This window comes from Rhea pennata, chromosome 2 (genome assembly GCF_028389875.1).
Source record: "Rhea pennata isolate bPtePen1 chromosome 2, bPtePen1.pri, whole genome shotgun sequence".
NCBI lineage: Eukaryota > Metazoa > Chordata > Aves > Rheiformes > Rheidae > Rhea > Rhea pennata.
The window spans coordinates 32233020-32253094 of NC_084664.1; the positions used below are offsets into that span (position 1 = coordinate 32233020).

General features: G+C 35.8%; 1 protein-coding gene across 1 annotated transcript in view; it reads right to left on the bottom strand.

The window, feature by feature from the left end:
* AGMO (alkylglycerol monooxygenase) overlaps positions 1–20075 on the bottom strand; it is a 192637-nt gene that overhangs the window by 77327 nt on the left and 95235 nt on the right. The window contains exons 6-12 of the mRNA XM_062567788.1: positions 14173–14239; positions 12520–12585; positions 12310–12389; positions 11022–11156; positions 10429–10545; positions 3160–3242; positions 1945–2050 (exon numbers count right to left, since the gene is read on the bottom strand). Coding sequence (XP_062423772.1) covers positions 1945–2050; positions 3160–3242; positions 10429–10545; positions 11022–11156; positions 12310–12389; positions 12520–12585; positions 14173–14239 — 654 coding nt within the window. The remainder of the gene's footprint in view (positions 1–1944; positions 2051–3159; positions 3243–10428; positions 10546–11021; positions 11157–12309; positions 12390–12519; positions 12586–14172; positions 14240–20075) is intronic.

The window sequence follows — 20075 nt, forward strand, 5'->3', positions numbered from 1 at the left end:
TACTACCAGTCTTGACAGAAGTCCTACTGTCTATCCAGAAACTGTATAATGCATTGAGAGCAAAACCAATGATGGTAAATCTTTTGTATCAAGATGGGGAACCCCTGAAGGTCATCATCACAAACTTGCCGATTTCTGATAAAATACAAGTCTTCACTGCTGACATTTTGGTGCTATTCAGAAACATTACCTATTTTGTTGTGATTGATAGCAAACAATTTGGAGCATACTTACTCTTTTAGAATTTCAAAGAAAACAGTGTGAGCAAGCTGTTCCTGTTTCTTGGTAACAAGGACTACCTAGCTAGTGTAAAATAAGGGACTAAAACACTTAATAGAGGAAGGAGAGTATAATAAGAAAGGGAAGAGCCAGAAATAGCAAAGAAGATAATATTTTAATAACAGATATATGTAAAGAAAAGAATAATTTAATTTTTTGTCTTAATGATAAAGCAGGAAAAGGTACAGTTACCTCCAAACAATGAGAATGACAACTTGAATATTTTACCCCCTACTCAGTTTTATTTACACATTCACACATATATACACACACACCTCAGAAAGGCAAATATATGAAACTTTTTTAAAAAATTCAGATAGTACACTTTTACATATAATTCTCTCATAAGTGCAGTTAGAATACCTGAGTATCTCATGTCAGAGAGCTACAGCTCAAGGCTATGGAATTAATTACTAAATATTAATATTCTTTGCTTCAAGCCCATCTGTTGTAACAGGCTGCTCAGTAAGAGCTAAAAACATTTTCCAAATGATACTTAACCAAATAAAATCCTTAATACATTTTGCTATGGTTCTAATAGATTCTTATCAAAGGAATTAAAAAACTCTTTGGTTTACAAACCAAGGCTTTGACAGTAATGAAAAACATTTAAAACAGTTCTTGACTAGAATTATGTCTAATAATTTTGTCCTGTAAAGGGAAAAAGACATAAAGGTATGACCCACAGTAGTGTAAGGTATTTTCCATTCTGCTGTTGCCTGATCTCAGCAGCATTACCAGAAATATCCAGTTAGGAAAGTCATCAGTTGCTACAAATTGTGCAACTGTCCTAAAGCCAACAGAATCATTTTGAATCCCACCACTAACAGTTGTAAGCCTTGACCTTTATTTTTTTTTTCTATTTTTAAGACAAAAGATAACTTTTTGATAACTGTTCTACAGTCTAGCAAAGTTTTTATACCCCTGTGTGTAACCAACTTTGCTGGTAACCAGTGCTACAAAGCTTACAAATGTTATTTAGATCAGAATCACATTAATGATTCAGTATACTTCAAATCAGATCACATTAAATGAATCATTTTAATATGAAATACCAACTGTACTGAAAAAAATAAAAGTGGTGGTTATAAAGCAAAAGTCACAAACAGCATAAGATGTCCTAAGAACACAAAAGCAGCGATACTTGATCAGTCTAACGGTCTGTTCAGTCCAGTGGCCCATCTCTGTCAGGTGCTGAGAGTGTATCCCTGAAGCATAGTATGAGCACAGAAAAAATATTCAATGTTTAAGACTCTCCCAGCCTCCAAGCATTTTCAGGTTTGTCTCAGTGAAAGGTGAGTTAGTCAATTCAAATTCAGGAACACCTTACTAGAACTCCTTTCAAAGCATATCACCACTGATAAATTATTTTTGCAATGAAGGATAAAAAATTACTTTCTTGACTTTCTAAAATGTAGATTAGCATCCACGTAACCAAAATCAGCAATTTTTAAAGAGTAAATTATAAAAAGTGAGAAACAAAGAGGTACAAAAAAGAAAATCAATATTCTAGTCACTACTGTAATAAAAAATAAAGGAGAATAATATATATATCTAATGTTATTCCACTGATAGAATTACTGGGTTTTTGGTTTTTTTTTTTTTTTTCTGAAAGAAAACAATTCTAGTGTCTTCAGCATAGATGCTTCAAAATAAATATCTTACCTCATATGAATAGTCCAAGAAAGAAAATTCACTCCTTAAGTAGCCAAATTTGTATATACCTAAGAAGATTGAGCAGCGAATGATTTCCAAAATTCCTGCTTTGCGCCTAGAAGCAAGGAGTAATTCAGATTAATGTCTTTTCTTTTTTTTTAACTTCAGTGATGTGTGAGAATTTAGAAATAGTCAGTGATGACATGCACTTACACCTAGTCACCTTACAGCTACGTTTTTTAGTACGAGCCTTATTTGGAGTTGTAACACTAAATTTGCTGGGGGTGAGAGTAGACATACACATACTCACAAAACGTATAGGAACTCACACAAACATCTATGTCTAACTGTTGTCTTTTAATCTCAAAAATGACAATAGATATGAAAATTGCTATATGACTAGTTTACAATTTTTTCATTGGTCTAGTTCTGTAAAATTTTACTCATTCACATTATTGCCTGATAGGATTATAAATGATAGACATCCCCTATCCTGAAACAAACCATTCCGTACATACAAGTGAAAGGTATTTATTTCCGAAAACTTAATGGATAATATGTGCAAAGCGGAGGACCACCACCTCAGTCTTAAAGGAAGATTCTATCCCGTGTTTCTCTTCTGGCAAGGCAAATACTTTCTCTGTAAGAAACTGGATCTTCTAGTCACTCTTCTGTAGGCTCACGGTGCCCATCCTGAGTAACCTCCTCTTACTGGGTTGGCATACTCCTCAATATCCAGTTTGATATGAATCCATACTGTCCATACAGTCTTCAGAGAGCTTTGGGGGGGCTATCAGATCTTTTAAGGCCACACTATTATTCATGTGTGTCTGAGTCTACTCTTACCTACTGAGGGCACTATCAGACACCATGGGATGCTGCTCAGGACTGGTAGACTACACATGCAGTCCCAGTCTTGGGACAGAGTCTGCAGGCCATGCTGTCTGGCCAGTGTCCTGCAACCAAACATGGGCACCCAAGGGCGGACAGGAGAAACCCATCTCTCTACAGAACAATATAGATACAGCCACTAATTGCTACAGGAACACTCCTGGTGGAGGGGTTGTCTATCTGCATACCATACGCTAGTCAATAGCTAGCAATGTGAATGGCAAAGTGCATCTCTACTTCATTGTCAATAGAATTTTTGACACACTGGAGATTTTCAATGTAATAATAAATAATACATAATAAGAGAAGAAAAAAAAATATTTTATATCTTGCCTGTTCTCCATAAGTAATCCAAAAGAAGTCAGGGACAGAATAATAATGCCAATTCTCAGGAGAACAGTTCCCTGTGATAACATCTGTTAAAAAAGAGACAAAGTATTAACTTTGGGTACTTTTCTAAAGAAAACAATGAGTTTTAACAGCACCATAGCTTCAGCTTCCTCACTTAGTCATGTTAGTGTCTGCTTTTACAGTAACATGTTACTTTGAATTTTGCAACCAAAATACCTGCTCTGGATACCACACTTATCCAGAGTAACTATTCCTATTGTTGTCTGTTGAACATTGTATTTCCAAAATAATTCCTAAGATACTTCCGTTTTGTGCTATGTATTTTACTGAAGTTATTTAATTCCCTCATGTCTACCCTCTACCCAAGAGGAAATAATCTTATTTCTACATAAAAATCACTGCAGCCCTACTCTTTTTCTTCACCTCACATTACCATGTCTTTACAATTGCCACCTAGGAATCCCAAGGTGTACAGAAAACATTGCATTGGTGAGAATAAGAAGGTGCCTGATGTGGCAATATAACCGTATTTTAACAAGAAACAAAATTACTATTTTTCCTTCGTGATAACTCAACACTTGGTTCTCAACACAGCAAAACACTTCGACTCACGCTATTGACTTCAGTCAGACTTAAAACACTTTTTAAATACTAACATGTGTTAGCGTTCAGATGAATAGTAGCATAAGGATTTATATGCTTATAATTTACATTTAAATGATATAAACAACACTCAGGGAAAAAGAAATACTTTACATTGTGAAGTTTGAAATTTTTCTTCATTTATTAAATCGTCTTCTATATTCTACACAGCTGCCTTTGAAAATCAAATATTTAATCAGTTTCCTTGTTACATCCCTTACTTCCTTTCAAATATTAGTTTTGAACAGCCTTTGTTTTTTCACTTAAAAACAACAACAAAAAAAAAAACAAGCAAAAGTAGTGGATCTTGCTGAGCTACAGGAATCCTTTTGGTTTGAAGCAATAGGGTTTATGAATAGCATCTTGCACTTCAAGATTGCAGGTGTTGGGAGAAAATAAAAATCTATGTATGTCTGCTCAGAGGCTTGATTTCGTAAATTCCACTCAGTGACATGCCCACCTTCCTTCAGTGGTGGCCCCTACCTCTCAAAGAGGTCTAAGATAAGTATCTGTGAGTGTGGGAGGCCACAGGAGGATATTCACAAGTTGTACAGCTGTGTGAACTTACAGTGCCAACGTTTGCAAAACCCATCAAACTACACACTCTGGCTGACTAGAGTTCTGCTGTTTTACTGAAGAATCACAAGCACCTACTTGGATATACTTGGAACAAGTGGTTATTAAACAAAGAAAACAGAAACTCAGTCATGAAAGAGCTAAACAACAGCCTAACCAATTTAAAAGCCAGAACATATTTGTCACAAATGACAGCTGTCAAGCCACTCTGTTGCATGGATTTGTCTCAGGATTGATCAAAATCATTACTGCAAGACAACTACTATACATGCAATCAGTTCCATCCTTTATTATGATAAACTTACAAAACCTTAAACTGATGATTACCATCTAGATAGACCAAGGAAAAGGACAGTCTTTAAGCTTTTTTTATATTCTTTCCCTAGATGTCTGCTCTTGGCCACCATGGGAGACAGGTTATTGAGCTAGATGAATCTTGCTCAGCACAGCAGTTCTGTTATGAGACTTCTGTTTAAATCAAGAAAGCAGATATGCTTTGACTGGGTTATACTCCTTCGTCAAGGTCTGTATCACTTGGAAGGCATTTGCAAACTCCATCTATAGGTTTTTAAATATGGCAATAAAAGATTAAATTGAGGGTGCTCTTTTTAAAAAGTTGAGTTTGTACATTCAGAAAATCTCACAGCTAGTCTAAGGTCAAAAGACCATCTACTGTTAACACGAAGAAATTTTTTTGAAGCAATAAAATTTTTCGATAGAGCTCTTCTTTTTCGTAAAATCAGCTATAAACTCTACTTGTGTTTAATAATGTGAGTAGTTCTTAAACTGCTCGTTTAGCCACACTAAGTTCAACTGCTACTTCAGCTTCAATCTTCCTGTAGAAACAGTCACACAAAAAAGTCAAGTAAGGAAAAACATGATCTAGCAAAGAGGTAAGGAAACTCACCTATAAACATCTTAGAAATGTTTTGATATGTTATTCAATGACTGTTACTTGTTATATATAGAAAAATTCCAGGGAACTGGCACTGGAATTCAGCCCTTCTCCTTAGACGTTGTCCTCACTTTTAAGTTGGAGAATCACACTTTCTCTTGCACTCACTACTTCTGGCCAGGTGGGTCTTATTTTGCTTTGTGTTTTTGTACAATGGACTGGCTTCTACAGACTCTCTTAAAATGCCCCCAGGCAGACATGGCACTGCTCAGAGAAAAGGAAGGTAAAGACTTGCCTCTCCAACAACAAAGAAACCGGACACCAAACTCAAATTTTGAGTATGTTATCTAATTGCTACCTAACAATAAGGTTAAAATTGCATTTTATAGAAAACAAGTGATCTCTGCCATGGTTTTGAGAGAAATAACAGTAATGTTTGTCTTTGGGTAAGGAAGCAGCACTACCTACTTGGAATAAACACAGGTATTGCCAAATTCCAATTCAAAAGAGCTGCATGATTTCAGACTTTTCGCTCTTCTCAGAGTTTCCTAGGTGGTTAGCATTAGACAAACAACCACCAAAGTCTAGGCAGCTGGGTTTCCTTATGATTCAAGTTTCAGAAAACTAAGATGCTGAATCATTCCACCTACCTTTAAGTACCTTAAGTGAAGTGCCTAAAAGCCTGTTGTAACCTAAGCTCCCACTGTAATCAGTGAACAGTGCTTTCTGAATGATCCTATTTTTTTGCCATTTGTTAGAAAGTAAGTCTGGAGAGCAAGGTCCAAAATTAAGAGACAGATTTGAATGGATTTAAATATCAGCAATGAAAACACTGCTCCAAAACAGAACTTTTCTGTCATAATTTTACTGCTTTTCTCTCTTATAACTTCTATCGAGATTTTTTTTATTTGCTAAAGAAATTCATAACTATTGCTAAAAGGATAAAGAAAAAAAGACTCTTTTGAAACTAGTATCTTTTCAGGAAATGTGCTTTCTTTCCAAAAGATTACACAAGGCTAATTTTTATTATTCTCTGTTGATGGACTTTGACAAAATGATTACCTTGATATCAGTGATACAGCAATATTGTAATTCAGATTAAAGCTTTCTCTACACAAATAAAGGCGTGAATATTTTGAAGAGTCATTTTGCAAACTTCCCTTAGTCAAAAAGCTTTTCTAACAGGTGTAAAATTGGAGCCTGGAGTTATCATTTGACTCTGCACATTTCTCTGACAAAATGAAAAAGAAAATGAAAAGAAATGAAAAGAAAATATATAGATGAAGAACTTGAAAGGACATGTGTAAACTGTAATTTGGTTTTAAATATGGATGATACTCAATTTCCAGCAAAGATTGGTAAATATATTTCAATGTAATTTCATAAAAGGAGAAAAAAGAACTGATGAAATCTTGTAATTCAGGAGAAACAAAGTAAAAAGGCCTTTAGCCTCTGGATTAAAATGATATATGAGATTCTTGAGTATCAATAACTACCTGAGCAAGGTATGATCCTGTTTTTCAGATTCTGTTTTTCAGGTCAATTTTTATTTCATTTCAAACATTCTCCTACTTGAACCATATCATTTTGAGTAGTAGACTCATTTGTAGACCTTATTATGGTCCAATACAGCCTGTGGCCCAGAATATGAAGGACTGGAGCGATCTAGAAGCACAACCTGCAGATCACAGTTATTTGCATACTAGCATAATCGTAAGACTTGCACAATGTACGTCATTGTAATGTCAGAAGAAGACGGAGTTCAGTAGTGCTGCCTTCCCCTTCCAAAATTCTCTGGAGTAATGAATGGTGAAGCATGAATACTGCTGGCAACTATGAAGGTAGAAGGCAAGTAACCCTTCACTGTAAGTCCCACATTCAAGCTGTTCCACATCGCAAAAAATGTGGTGCTCATTTGGGCTCCTAGTCAAAGGTTATCAAGAAATCTGTGATGAAATACAGTATGATGCCATTTGGGGATAAACATTTTTAGAAAACCAGTCATATAGCATAAATATCTACTTATTAGTTTGCTTCTTTAACTTTCTCTTTACAGTTCCAGCAGTATAGTTACATACTCCCTTGATTCTTTTATTTACATTCAAACTTGTATCACCCCATGAAGTGGATGCTGGCAGCTGAGGCATCCATTTTCTAGGCATTACTCTACCAAAATCAACAAAATAGTCAGTGGGTTATATCACTAAACTAAACATCATATATTAAAGCTGCATGCTGCAAGTTGCAGTGTGAAAAGAATGTGCCTTTTACACCTTAGTTAGTCTAGCATCCTCATTCCACTTAAACATTATATGCATGCATGTGTATATAAAATAAATGAGTATTTATATACTGGAATATTTGTATAAATAGAGAAGCCTGTGGGACCACAGCAGGTTCCTTAGCTACGAGTCGGCCACAACTTTGCAATGTGGTTATTGGCTGCAACTGAACAGAAAAAAAATATTTCTGTTGGATTTTGGTTTCATTGAAAGCTTTAAAAATTCTTGGGAGCTTTAAAAGAAGGGGTTATGGAATTTTGGGAAGACATTTACATTGCTTTGTAATCAACAGATTACCACAGCATGTTTTTTTTTAGTAAAGAAGAAATAATTCATTTAAACCAAGGAAATATGCCATTCCAGTTGAATGTTTATTTAGATGAGAATCAAAAGTTTCCAAACTCACTTTCACATTTCAAAGGACTTTAGGTTGTTTTATTCTTTTTGAAGAGTAATTCAAATGTATTTTCTGATCCTAGGGCGCTCAGTTTCAGACAAACTGCTATGAAAGATGTCAGCACATTTCAGAATTTAACAGATGCTCCACTGTCATATATCATTCACTTTGGATATTCAAACGCAGAGTGCTAATACAATGCTACGAAAATTGTGTTAGGTGTCTTTGTACACACAACTGAAAATGCCTAAAACTGTGTGAATTCTTAGCAATATGCCATACGTACGACTCCATGATGTCCTACTGAATGGATGTAGTCATTGTGTTCCCAACCTTCAAAAGACCTATTTTATTTCAACATTTGTTTTTGTCTAACTGAAACTGCTCTGACACTCACAGTATTATAGTCACAGAGAGTAAGTTTTACAGTATCTAGCAACAATAAAAAGGTACTCCAAAGTGTGTTTAATGTAGACTTGACTTTGATTTATGTGATACACGCAGCTCTGAAACTATGAGACTTTTGCTTTGTATGTACTGCAGTTTTACACTCCTAGCACTCTCTCTGGGACTGATCCAGCTCCCATTAGTTCAATGAGCTTTGGATCAGACCTGGATGTGCAGAGCTCAGAGGTAATTTTATTTTCTGGATGTAATGCAGATGATTGCTATATAAAAAATAAACACTGTATTCTCTGTCCTGAGGAAGATATATATATTAGCTCTTTCTTGATTTGCTCTTAAGTTAAATGTAGGTCATTCAGACTGAAGGTATATGGTTGCTCTTTGCATATAGAGAAACTTAACACTTCTGCAGGGCATGAGCCCAAACACTGAGAAACTGTAATCACTTGAGAAATGTAATAGCTGTGTGCTGTGTCTTATTGCTATTATGAAATGGAACTTATACCTAAAAATGAGGAAAACAGTTAGCTCTCTCCATTTATGGAGCTATGCCACAGTCATGACATAATTCATAGCCAGACAGAAAGTTCCAGTTGTATCCATAGACATTTCATAATTCAGTGTAGTGGAAAACCGATATTGAAGAAAGATTTTGCCAAGTAAAGTTATTCATACACAAGCTTCCTTCTCATGACAGCTTCCCCACTGCACTGCAGAGTGATCCTGGATCTCAGCCTGAGGACCAGACTCTCTACACCCACGCTGAAAGTTTATGTCCTGAGATGAGGTGCTGCTCGTCCTCCATGCTCTCCTCCTCCTTATCATTACTACCTTATTACACCACAGTTTTGTGCAGAGAGTTTTCTACTTGTTTTGCTACTGTAACTGCATAAATGGTGGATCTTCGGGAGGTTTCCTTTCTGCATTTTCCAGCTCCCCTTATTATTTATTCTTAAATAGCTGCAGTTATCAGCAGAGAAAATAATTTGGACTATCCATTCTCCTTCCAAGACCAGAAAATGAAGAAAATAGAAAATAAAAAAGGGAAGAAATTCATAAATAAACTCCTCAATTCTTATGAAAAGCAACAGTAATCCAGTAAAAAAATGCTATATTCCTGGGTAAATATGACTTGCTGCTGGTATAAAGGGGTCTAGCAATGTATCTTGAAATCTTTCAGGCACTTTTCTCAATATATGAACACTGGCAATTGTGTGTACTGTGCATCTTGTATACATCGTAGAAATTTATCCCAACCTTTGGTTTAATTCCTTGTCCTCAGATTTTATATGTATTATATACGAATGCTACATAAAATACTCTTTAAACTTTTCTCAAAAATTGCATCATTCTTCTGCTATGCAAGAGACATCTAACTTACTTAAAAAAAAAAAAAAAGGCTGTAAAGCCATAATGGATTATACATACAGAGTTGCTATAAGCTTGTTGCCACATATGTCCCAAGAGATTATTGCACACACAGTCCCTCTCCTGTTTTTCACACCAGGGAACATAAGAAGAACATCTGAGCTGGAAGACCACAACTTCAACATTTGGATAAGATTTCTGAAAACCTTCAAATGACTCTGGAATCATTTATGGATGGCCATATTCAGACATGCAAAGGAGACCTGATTTTTAAGTATGCAACAGGTACTGTAGGACCCTTAGCCAGAGGCTGAATTCCTCAAAGGTGGAAAGCTGTAGCAGCAGCTAATGTCTCACTTCTTACATGCAGAGATGACCTCAGCGTACAGCTTCAGAGACTGTCTAGTACACCTGGAGGGTAATTGCATCAGGTTACCAGAGCAATCCCATCTGCCCAGACACAACATGATAAACACCTGCCTCTCCTTGCTTTATTTGTATCAGTGTTGTTATTAGAGGCTGGAGAAGGTTTTTGCCCTGAGGCAGTGCTCCCCTAGGTCTCAACTCATGTCACACCAGACTTCACGTTTGCAAGCACCACAAGACCCGTGTTCCTTTACAATCTTCCTTTTAAAGCATGGGCAATACTTGCATCTAACAAGTTCATAAAGGCAGGGATTACTTACAGTCACTGTAGCAAGCAGGTCAATATACAAGTCCATTATTACAACAAAATGTACTACAGCATAGCAATTAAGATACGCAGGTACATTTGGGTTGTAGGGAACTTCTTTTCCAGTGATCTGTGTAAAGCAAAACAGATAACAGTCTTCAACAGTGATTTGCTCTTGCTTGTTATTTTTAGTATTATTTATAATTGCAAACACAAAAAAAGATTAAGGACCACAGATAATTACACAAAGATAATCTGTTATCAAACACACATATATACCATTTAATGTAAGATAGAGTTTACCTTTGTATGCATGTTCACAGCTAAAAGAAAAAGAGTAACAACCTTCTTCTATAACAGTTTTGAAAATTTTTTTAATAAATGAATGATGAAAAGATGTATTTTTTCCTTTAACTAAAAAGGAAAAACGTAGCTAAAACACTCATTTCCTTCAGTTTCTGTTCCCATTTCATCTTTCCCTATGCTTTATGACTGCTAATTTGCTAATTTAAAATAGCATGTGTAGAGTTTTTAACATTGATCCAGTAGCATTAAGAGGTCCAAGTAAATTACATAAAACTGAAAGCCTCTGCATGTTCTATTTACCACTGGGATTTCCTCAGGAAGGCCAAGTCTAGGTTTGCCTGGTCCCCAGCCTGGCCCTTTGAATAAGACAGAAAGCTTATTGCAGAATCCAGGTGTGGCCCAAAACGTGCTCCAAATAAGAGCCAAGGGACGTAACTGTGAAAAAAGAGCAAGTAATTTTTCATTGTTAGTAAAATAAAATTTAGCAAAACATTATATTTTACTCTACTCTTAGCTTTCACGTAAATGTTTTCAAAGTCTGTAACGAATTAAAAGGAAATGAAGACAGTCAGAAGTTCAGAAAACCTGACTGAACTAGGCAGGAGCCATATCAGGCTCTTGTTTTATAGTGAGGATTATGATAACATCTGCCCAAAGGAAAATTAGTCCCTCCTGAAATCAGTCCAGAGTGTTTAACAGCATTTTGTACAGTTATACTTACGGTAGTTTTAAATTAGAATTTGGTAATTGGGGCCTTGACAGAACACACTAACAATACCTAAATTATCCAGTTTCTGACTAGCACGGATATATTTGCACAGACCGTAGCTATCTTTCCTGGTTACAGCTCAGACACCTCTTCAGGCAGAATTTCTCGTTCTTTCAGATAATTGCTTGAGTGAACAGCTATGAAAAGCAAATGGGGACTTCAGCACTCCTTAGTATCTGAGGTTTTTACACAGAATTTTTCTTTAGCTGAAGTAAGGCCAAAGGACAAAGAAACCTCAGAAGCACCACACTAAATAGTTTTCTTTTTCCTTTTTTTTAACTTTATCTGAACTGTTCCACAGCTTTTGTTGAAACCATGATGGCTGCTGTGCAATATTGTCAACACAGATCACTCTGAACAGCCAATATGCAGCACAGGTAACAAAGGAAAGATACGGTACCATGGGATTATTTATGAAATAGCAATTTTTTAGAGAAGACATAAACAATGGATGAAATACAGTTTATGTCTGAGCATCCCTGCCTATTGCTCTGTGCGTGCTTAAATGGACATCATTCAGCGGATAAATAAATCACTAGCCGGTTATTATCCCCACTGAAATTAGTTAATATTTTCATGATAGCTTTACATGCTCTGCATGTGTTCATTGCAGTGAGTAGAATCAAACATTTTGTGTGTGCAGGAACACTGAAACTGGTGTAAGATGTAAGAAATAGCTGTTTTGCAATGAATACTGAAGATAGCTGCTGACTGCACAACAATGCATGAGTGGACTCCACCACGCCTTAAATCTAGGTGTTTTGATTGAACATGAGTGCCTACTGAAGACATCGGAGTCAGTGAAACAAACTATAGCACCTGGAGCAGGATAGGCTCAAACGAATTTACTGGATGCGTTAAACCATACACAACTTTAGCATCTTCTGCCTCAAAAGTTCCTGATGGAAGAAAAACAAAGACAAAAAAAAAAAGAGCAATCAAATCTACAGTATAAGGATTTTTGTTTGCCACACAAACAAATATAAAACAAATATAAAACAGAAAGTGAGCACAACGTTTTTCACTTACCAAATATTCTGTCCCAAATAATGAGTGTGCCACCATAATTTTTGTCAATGCAATAAGGATTTCTTCCTATAATAAAACCATTTAGAGATCAGTAATTGCATACATTAAAATGTACATACGAATGATAGAAAATGCAACTGAACTATGCAGGTGAACTTTAACTGTTAGTATCATTTTCTAATCTAAAAATAAATTTAAAAGGCAGCTAACCTACCACTCCATAGCCATCTATAAAATCTCTTGTACTATGCTTATTATTCTCTTACTACTCAAGTACAAATAGACATATCAAAATTCCCAAACTTTCTATGAAACTAAAGGATTCTTTGGAGAGTTAATTTAGCTACAATATATTTATAAGAGAATATTAAAAGGCAAACAATAAAAATCAGCTCAGACAAACCAATTTATACCTAACAAAATAAATGCCAAATACATTTATGCACAATCTTCTCATTAATGACTTCAAGCTGTCTCTGCATATCCTCTATGCCTTTCCGATCCTGCCTTCATTATTATTAACTTCAGTGTGAGAAAAATTGATTCACTTATCTACTTTATAGGAAACATATTTGAAAATGAGCTGTCCTATCAGCAATACGAGCAAAAAAATCATTGATTATATATCACCAAGTCTGCAGAGTTTGTCTGGAGCAATTCTGTACAACACTTGATAAGCTCTGGAGTGAATCTATGCAACTCAGATGAGGATCAGGCTGGGAGGATTACTCTGGATTTACAGCAGAGCAAATAAGAGCAGAGTGTCTCCCTCCAGGATTACCAGTACTTGTGCAAATTTTAAGGATTAGACACTTACAGCACCCCAGCCTTTTTTAAAAGTCTACACAGTGCCATAAACACTTTACACATGGAGGATATAATAAATATTAATAACATCCTCTGTACATATAACTGTATTTGAGTCTGTTTCAAATTATCTCCATCTCCCTATTACTTTTCTACTTCTTATCTTTGCTCTTTACAAGATGCCCACTGAATGAGCCAATAGCATCTATGGAGCCCAGTTTTGCTCCCCACATATGTTCATGACTTTTTTCACAATGCAATGGAGTTATTAACCCAACTTAGATATGCAGTACAGTCTTTATTGCCCCTAAATATTGATGAAAAGTTGTATCAGTCATATTGTACAGGTGCAAAGTGAGATTTTTCAATAATTCAGTCAATTGAATCAAATTCCACTAAAACATTTAACACCTCTTCTTTCAAATAAAAGCATATTCACTGCTTGAAATTGAAGGGTAAGAGCATCTGTTAAAGATTGACAAGATTATTACATTTGAGTAATCAGGGAAAGGTGATATATTTTTCTGCCAGTCTCTTCATATTTACAAATATTGAAAAGCTTTTCTCAAAAGCAGCAAATTATTTCAAATTATCCAAGTTTGATCTCTGCTCAATTATTAAGCTCAGTTGTAAAGGTTTAAAAATTAAACTTAAGTTATAAAAAATATATTTTTTTACAAATGCTGTGAGACTTCTAACAGAACAATAACTATTTTTCTGCAGCAATGACCTAAACTAGAAATCCTGCAATAAAACTAAAATATATTTCTCATTTTAACTTTGTTTTATTATTACAATACCACTAGAAAAAGCACACTGAGGAATCAGAGGTCATATTCTGCTTACCATGATGGACTCTGTGATGACTTGGAGTATTAAGAATGAACTCCAGAGGCCCAAGGTTGGTGATAACCTTAAAAAAAAGTAACCTCTAAGTGAATTTGAACATACTGCACAAAACCAAGAAGAAAGGGGAAAAAGACGGGAGGACAGGCATAAAGAGGATATTTATCTTCTGTACAGAACTGCATAAATGTAAAATTTTTTGCCCAAACCATTTCACTGAGTTCCTTACTGTTAGAAGAATTTTCATAAAAAAAGTGAAATTGAGTAAAATACAAGTTAAAATTTTTCTTTTTGGTCTAGCAGCACACTTCCTTAACTATTTTTATTATCAGTTCATGATTCTTTACAGATCCATTCGCTCATGTTTTTTACCATTGATACTGCTTCGGATCCTGTGCAACTCTAATATCCAATTTCTTTAAACACTTTATGTCAGCAAAGGGATGGCACCGACCTGAAAAGAAACACTCTTTCCTGTTTCAGTACCTTCAACTGCTTATTCCTTCTAAGGATACCCTTCCTTTATCCCATCATAAATGCTGTAATACAAAAAAGCTGATTAGGGAACTGATGGAAGTTAAAATTATTATTTATTTTTAAAATAGTTTATTCCTTAATCTGATCCAACATGCGGCCACAAACACTCACACAGGCATGAGTCAGAGGCAGAAGAAAAAAGTAGTCGAGGCAGTTTAGCTCAGCATAAAGTTATAGTGGAGCTATGACCAAAGATAATGGTTCAGCAACAGAGGAAATTCAGCTTTAAGTCTTTTAGTATGAGATCAAAAATGACAGAAAGTGTTGATCGCTCACCCTGATGATTCAGGCATTTTGAGAAAATGAGTTAATGTTAACCCTAACATTTGCAGCATCTGTCTCAAAATCCTGCACACGCTGTCTTGAAAACCAGAATATGGAGACAAGTTTGTTTTGTTTTGTTTAACTCGGAAGCCAAGGACAACATAAGTAGGACCATTTGTATTTCTCAGTTTTGCTTCAAAATAACTTCAAGCCTGAAAAGACCACCTAAAGGTGAGAAACAATTTGTCATCCATGCTAGCTCCATTTCCCTCCTGTCTCAAGCAGAAAATCCCACTGTTTTAAACTATGTGAGATGTGACCACTAAATTAATTTAATCTGAGTCAACTGTCTTGGACTGAACTGCAGCCCAGCACCTGAGAGAGTAGTAATTTATCTAGTAGACCTCACCTAACTTTAATCTACTTGGTTTCAATACATTTTTGGCTCAATATTTAAACAATTTTTGTGAAAATAAACCAAACCTATTCCAAGAGAGCAGGGAAACACCAATAACGGCAATCTTCACTTTCAGCCTACAGGTGAATTATAATAAAATGTCTTTGAAATGAAGGCATTTCAAGTCTTCAGTACCCGGTTGATTAAAATCATATTTTTCTAATTAAAATTCACTTTTTGAAAGTCCGTATTACACATAGGCATGCTGAATACATAGGTATCCTTTACATCTTGAGACTCCCTTAGGACCTTAGGAATGTAACTAAAATTCTAAATAAGTACTTTTGACTAATCCTAGAGGAAATATTTTCTTTGGAAAATGAAATCTGTCTCATCATTTAATATGGTCCCAGCTCACAAAATAGTCTTTTTTGGGTGATGACATTTGCAAGTCTTCTGAAATATCTTCCCTGCAGCATCATTAGTGATTGATGCCTTAGTCTACTTCTATTCATTATTCAGGCAGGGTTACATCCATTGCAGAGAAATAAGAGGCACTGGTGAAAATATTATCTGAGATAACAATTAAAACCACATGACCTTTAATCATAGATGTGGTACAGAACTATGTACCTGACCAAGCAAAAATCCAGTGTGCCAAAACTGGCAAACCATAAAAAAACACTTTGGCTAAAACATAACCAAAATGCATGTTTAGTCAATATTCAGAACAATATAATGTGCTAATTCTAGAAACCTTCTTTGTTTTTAGTAAGTTTATTTCTACAAATCTTGTACATTCCTAAAATAGCAAAACTGTTTTCAGTAGAAAACTCTTGGTGCCAAAAGGCAGTACATTTTATAAATACAGTCATGGCAACGAGCAGAAGAATATCACCTCTGGAAACCTAGTTTTGCAAGGCTCACGCAGCACTGCACGGCAAAGAAGCAAAATATTTTGTAGAAATTTGATGAATTTTTGTACATTCAGCCATCTTAACATAGACAAAACTCCTATGAGCAGATCTTTCATCAGAGTAAATTGTCAAGGCTAGGATAGTAAAACAATTTTTGCCTGGCAAAATTCTGTGATTTCTGACCCCGTCATGCGAGGCAAATAGGCAACTACTGAAATCGCAGTGAAATTCTTGTAACAAAAGCGAACGTGGAATATCAGCAACCTACTTTCAAAGGAATACCTAGGAGGCAACAGAGAGGGAAAAGGCCCTGGCAGTTACTTCACCAGTCAAACCATACTGCTGTCAATCTATGGCTATTTCTATGCCTTCGCCATGTCCAGATAATTTCCTTGGAAAGCAGCAATTGCAATGCAGTTGGTAAGTATTTCTGCAGTAATGAGGTTTATCACAAAGGTGTGTATGCTGGTTGGTCTGTCATCCAATATAGGAAAATAATTTCAGCTGAAAAGAAGTTCTTTCAAAATGGCTTTTTTAGGATAAGGATTTTCATATGATTGCTGATACCCTATTGCCTTTCAGGAAAAGCATTTTTATACTAAAAAGTAAAAAAAAATTAACAAACACATGTAATAATATCAAAACTGCTCACAAAGTTTTTGCAGCTAATAATCTTTTGTTTCATGAAACAAAGAAAAAACTTTTTGCTATGAAAATTTTTGTTTGCACTTTAGAAAGCTTTGTTTCAGACATTTTTACAGGCGAGCAGTTTCAAAATTTTAAAATCTTTTGTGGAAACTCCATTGTTCAACCTCCCTATCAACAGTACTTCACTGCTGATTCCATAATGCTGAGAGGAAAAGGGGAAAATACACTTGTTCTTTATAGCACCATCTTGCAGTTATTTTGGGAAGGCAGCAAAATAACAGCTACCATAAGAGCCCAAAAAGTCAGAGTGTGAGCACTGCAACTGCTGTCCAGCCATGGCTTTACTGCTTTTCTGGATGCTGTGGCCAGGGGGCTTGGTGCTGGCGCTTGCTTCCTAGGTACAGCCGCCTCTTGTTCTAAATCAAGCCCTGTCTCCAATTTTTCCTCTCTCAATTAACACGTCATGCGCACCTCAGCTCCCATACCAGTGACCCCTACGTGAACTGCCGCATTCCAGCAAAACTCTTTTCCTTGTTTGCTTTGTTTTTTTAACAACTTATAGCCACAGAAACAATTTTCACTTGCCAAAACCCTCACAAATGGACTTGATAAACTGCCTGTGATTCCAATATGTAGGTATCTCACGTACACCACTTATAAAAGCTTTGTCAGATCTCTCCATAAAGCACACATTCCTCCTTATTTTATTTCTAACAAACAACATGCTCTTGCATTATTGTACTTAGGTATTGCTAAACAATCGAGCAGAATTACTATGAAAATACTTGAAGCAATTCCAAGAACAGTTTAATATATATGGCAGGCTCAAAGCTGCATTCTTAGAAACTCTTTCCATACATTACTGAATAAAACACGTTGGAAGTGAAATCTTCATACATAATGCGAAATAAATATTTTTTATATATTAGTAATTCTTATATAAAGATGTTTCCTTTGTGACAGCAACCCCTAGCCTTAACGGAAAAGAACATTATGCAATATCTCCTGCGGCATGTAAGCACCTCCGTTTGCGGTCTCAGCGTTTGTCAGCACCAAGGGAAATCTTTATTGCCTGGTACCTGCACCACTTCAATGTAGTTCTTGTTTAAATAATGAGAAAAAATCGTGACATGAAATCCAAGGGAAACTTTACATCTTGTATAACAACTCCTCCTGTCACCACTACAACATGAATCTTTGCTTAACTCTGCTTCGACGTGAATGTTAGAGAGGAATGTCGACTGAGTAGAACGGGCAATGTTACAGTAAAACTATTTGTATATACAAAGATTTTTTTTTTTCTTTCTTTTTTTTCCTAGAGCATGAGAGAGGCTGTTTGTAGCACAGCATTGCTTTCAGTACCCTAGCCTTACCAACCCAGAGCACATGGGAGGACGAATTCATCCTTGGAGCTTCACCAGGGAGCACTCTGAGCTTAACTTTGGGCTTTCTGTTAGACCAGCTGGTAGCAAAGCACATATTACTATCGATTTCCTCATCCAAATCAAGATGATAAGATTTTTCTTCCTGGTATTTCAGACAGTCTGGTGGGGAAATTTAAAAACAAAACATTAAATACATTCCCCAATAGAGCTGCTGAGTTAATTCAGGACAACACACCCATATATTTATACAGATGGCCCCGGTGATCATATTTGCCATGTGAAATCTCTACAGGGATGCTAGGGAAAGGCAGAACTCCTAGGATATGTGCTCGTCTGCCCAGTTTCACACTTTGAAATCCTCGGCAAACCCTGATTTATACACCGCCAACTGTTTTCCTATCTGATTAGGCAGTTTTCTACTCCAGTAAGCATGTAAAATGGATGTAGCCAAATTTCCACACTGAGGAATGAAAAAACAATATTTATAGTTTAGAAATAAAACAAGCGAGAGGAATCAGGCCTGTTGGGATCATAAAGAGTTTCATAGGGGGTGAATTTCTGATAAATCTGGATTGTAGGAATGGGAGGTGAAAGCTTAGTTTTAATGGATAGTCAGGCTTAGAGTGTGTTTATATAATAAACACACAGGCTTAAGAAATGTGTTTATAATAAATTATCTTGAAGTCAGACGGTTGTCACTTTTGGTCGTTTTACTTCTAAACCAGGAGGCCAAGGCTGGAATCAAGTTGGCATCTTAAGTGAATATTTAAGTTAACACTTTTAATAGGTATATTCAATTCTTTTTATTAAAGAGAAAGCCTAATTAAGCCTTCTCTGGGAAAGATGAGCACATATATATGATGTTTCAGTCAACTTGCCCACTAAAAATAAGAGAAAACCTCCATTAACTGCTTGTTTTAAATGCCGCATTACTAATAGCAGAGCATGGAGAAAGTCACCTTTTCGGTCATATATCAAGCTAAGCATTTAAACCAAGCTCCAGGAGAAAAACTGCTATATAATTTCATTATTTTTCATCAGCTTGACAAATACATGCCGGCAATTATGGGGGAAAAAGGCAGAAAGTATTACATCAGTATGCTAGTCTGAACACAACCAAAAGTAGCTCTTTGCATTCCTTTTTAAATAGACCAAAATACAGTCAGTACCCTATACTTTCTGTCTTTAACAAATAAATGTCTTTCAAATTTTCTGTTGGCTTTGAAGCCATAGTTAATTTATATAGATTATGGACAAGCTACACAGATAAGCTGTAAACAAAAATCTATGTTACTCTATGCAACTATGCAAAAAAGGTGGAAAATTACACTTTTTTTGGAAAGTATGTAGGTCCCACTAACTTATTCTTCTACTTATCTCCATATTAATGAGGTATCCTTTCACTGAAGCTAAGTTTATCATTTTTGGTGACTAGATTGTAGTTTTTTTAGTTTGTAAATGGATTGCTTAAACTGTTTTGCTGGATACAGAATGCCTGGAAACATGTTATGTCTCTAGGGAGCTCTTCTCACTTTTATCTTGCTAATCCTCCAGAGACATAACAGACACAAGTGTCCTAGATAAAATTAATGAAATATGATTTTTAGTTTTAGGATTTCTGCCGGGGGATTAGCAATAGTCAGGTTTACTGCTGGTGGAATAAACATTTGGCAGCTGGCTCTTGCAAGAACAGTCGTTGGTGCAAGGACCAGGCACTAGCACTCAAGCTCAAGGAATTAATCATCAGATTGGCCC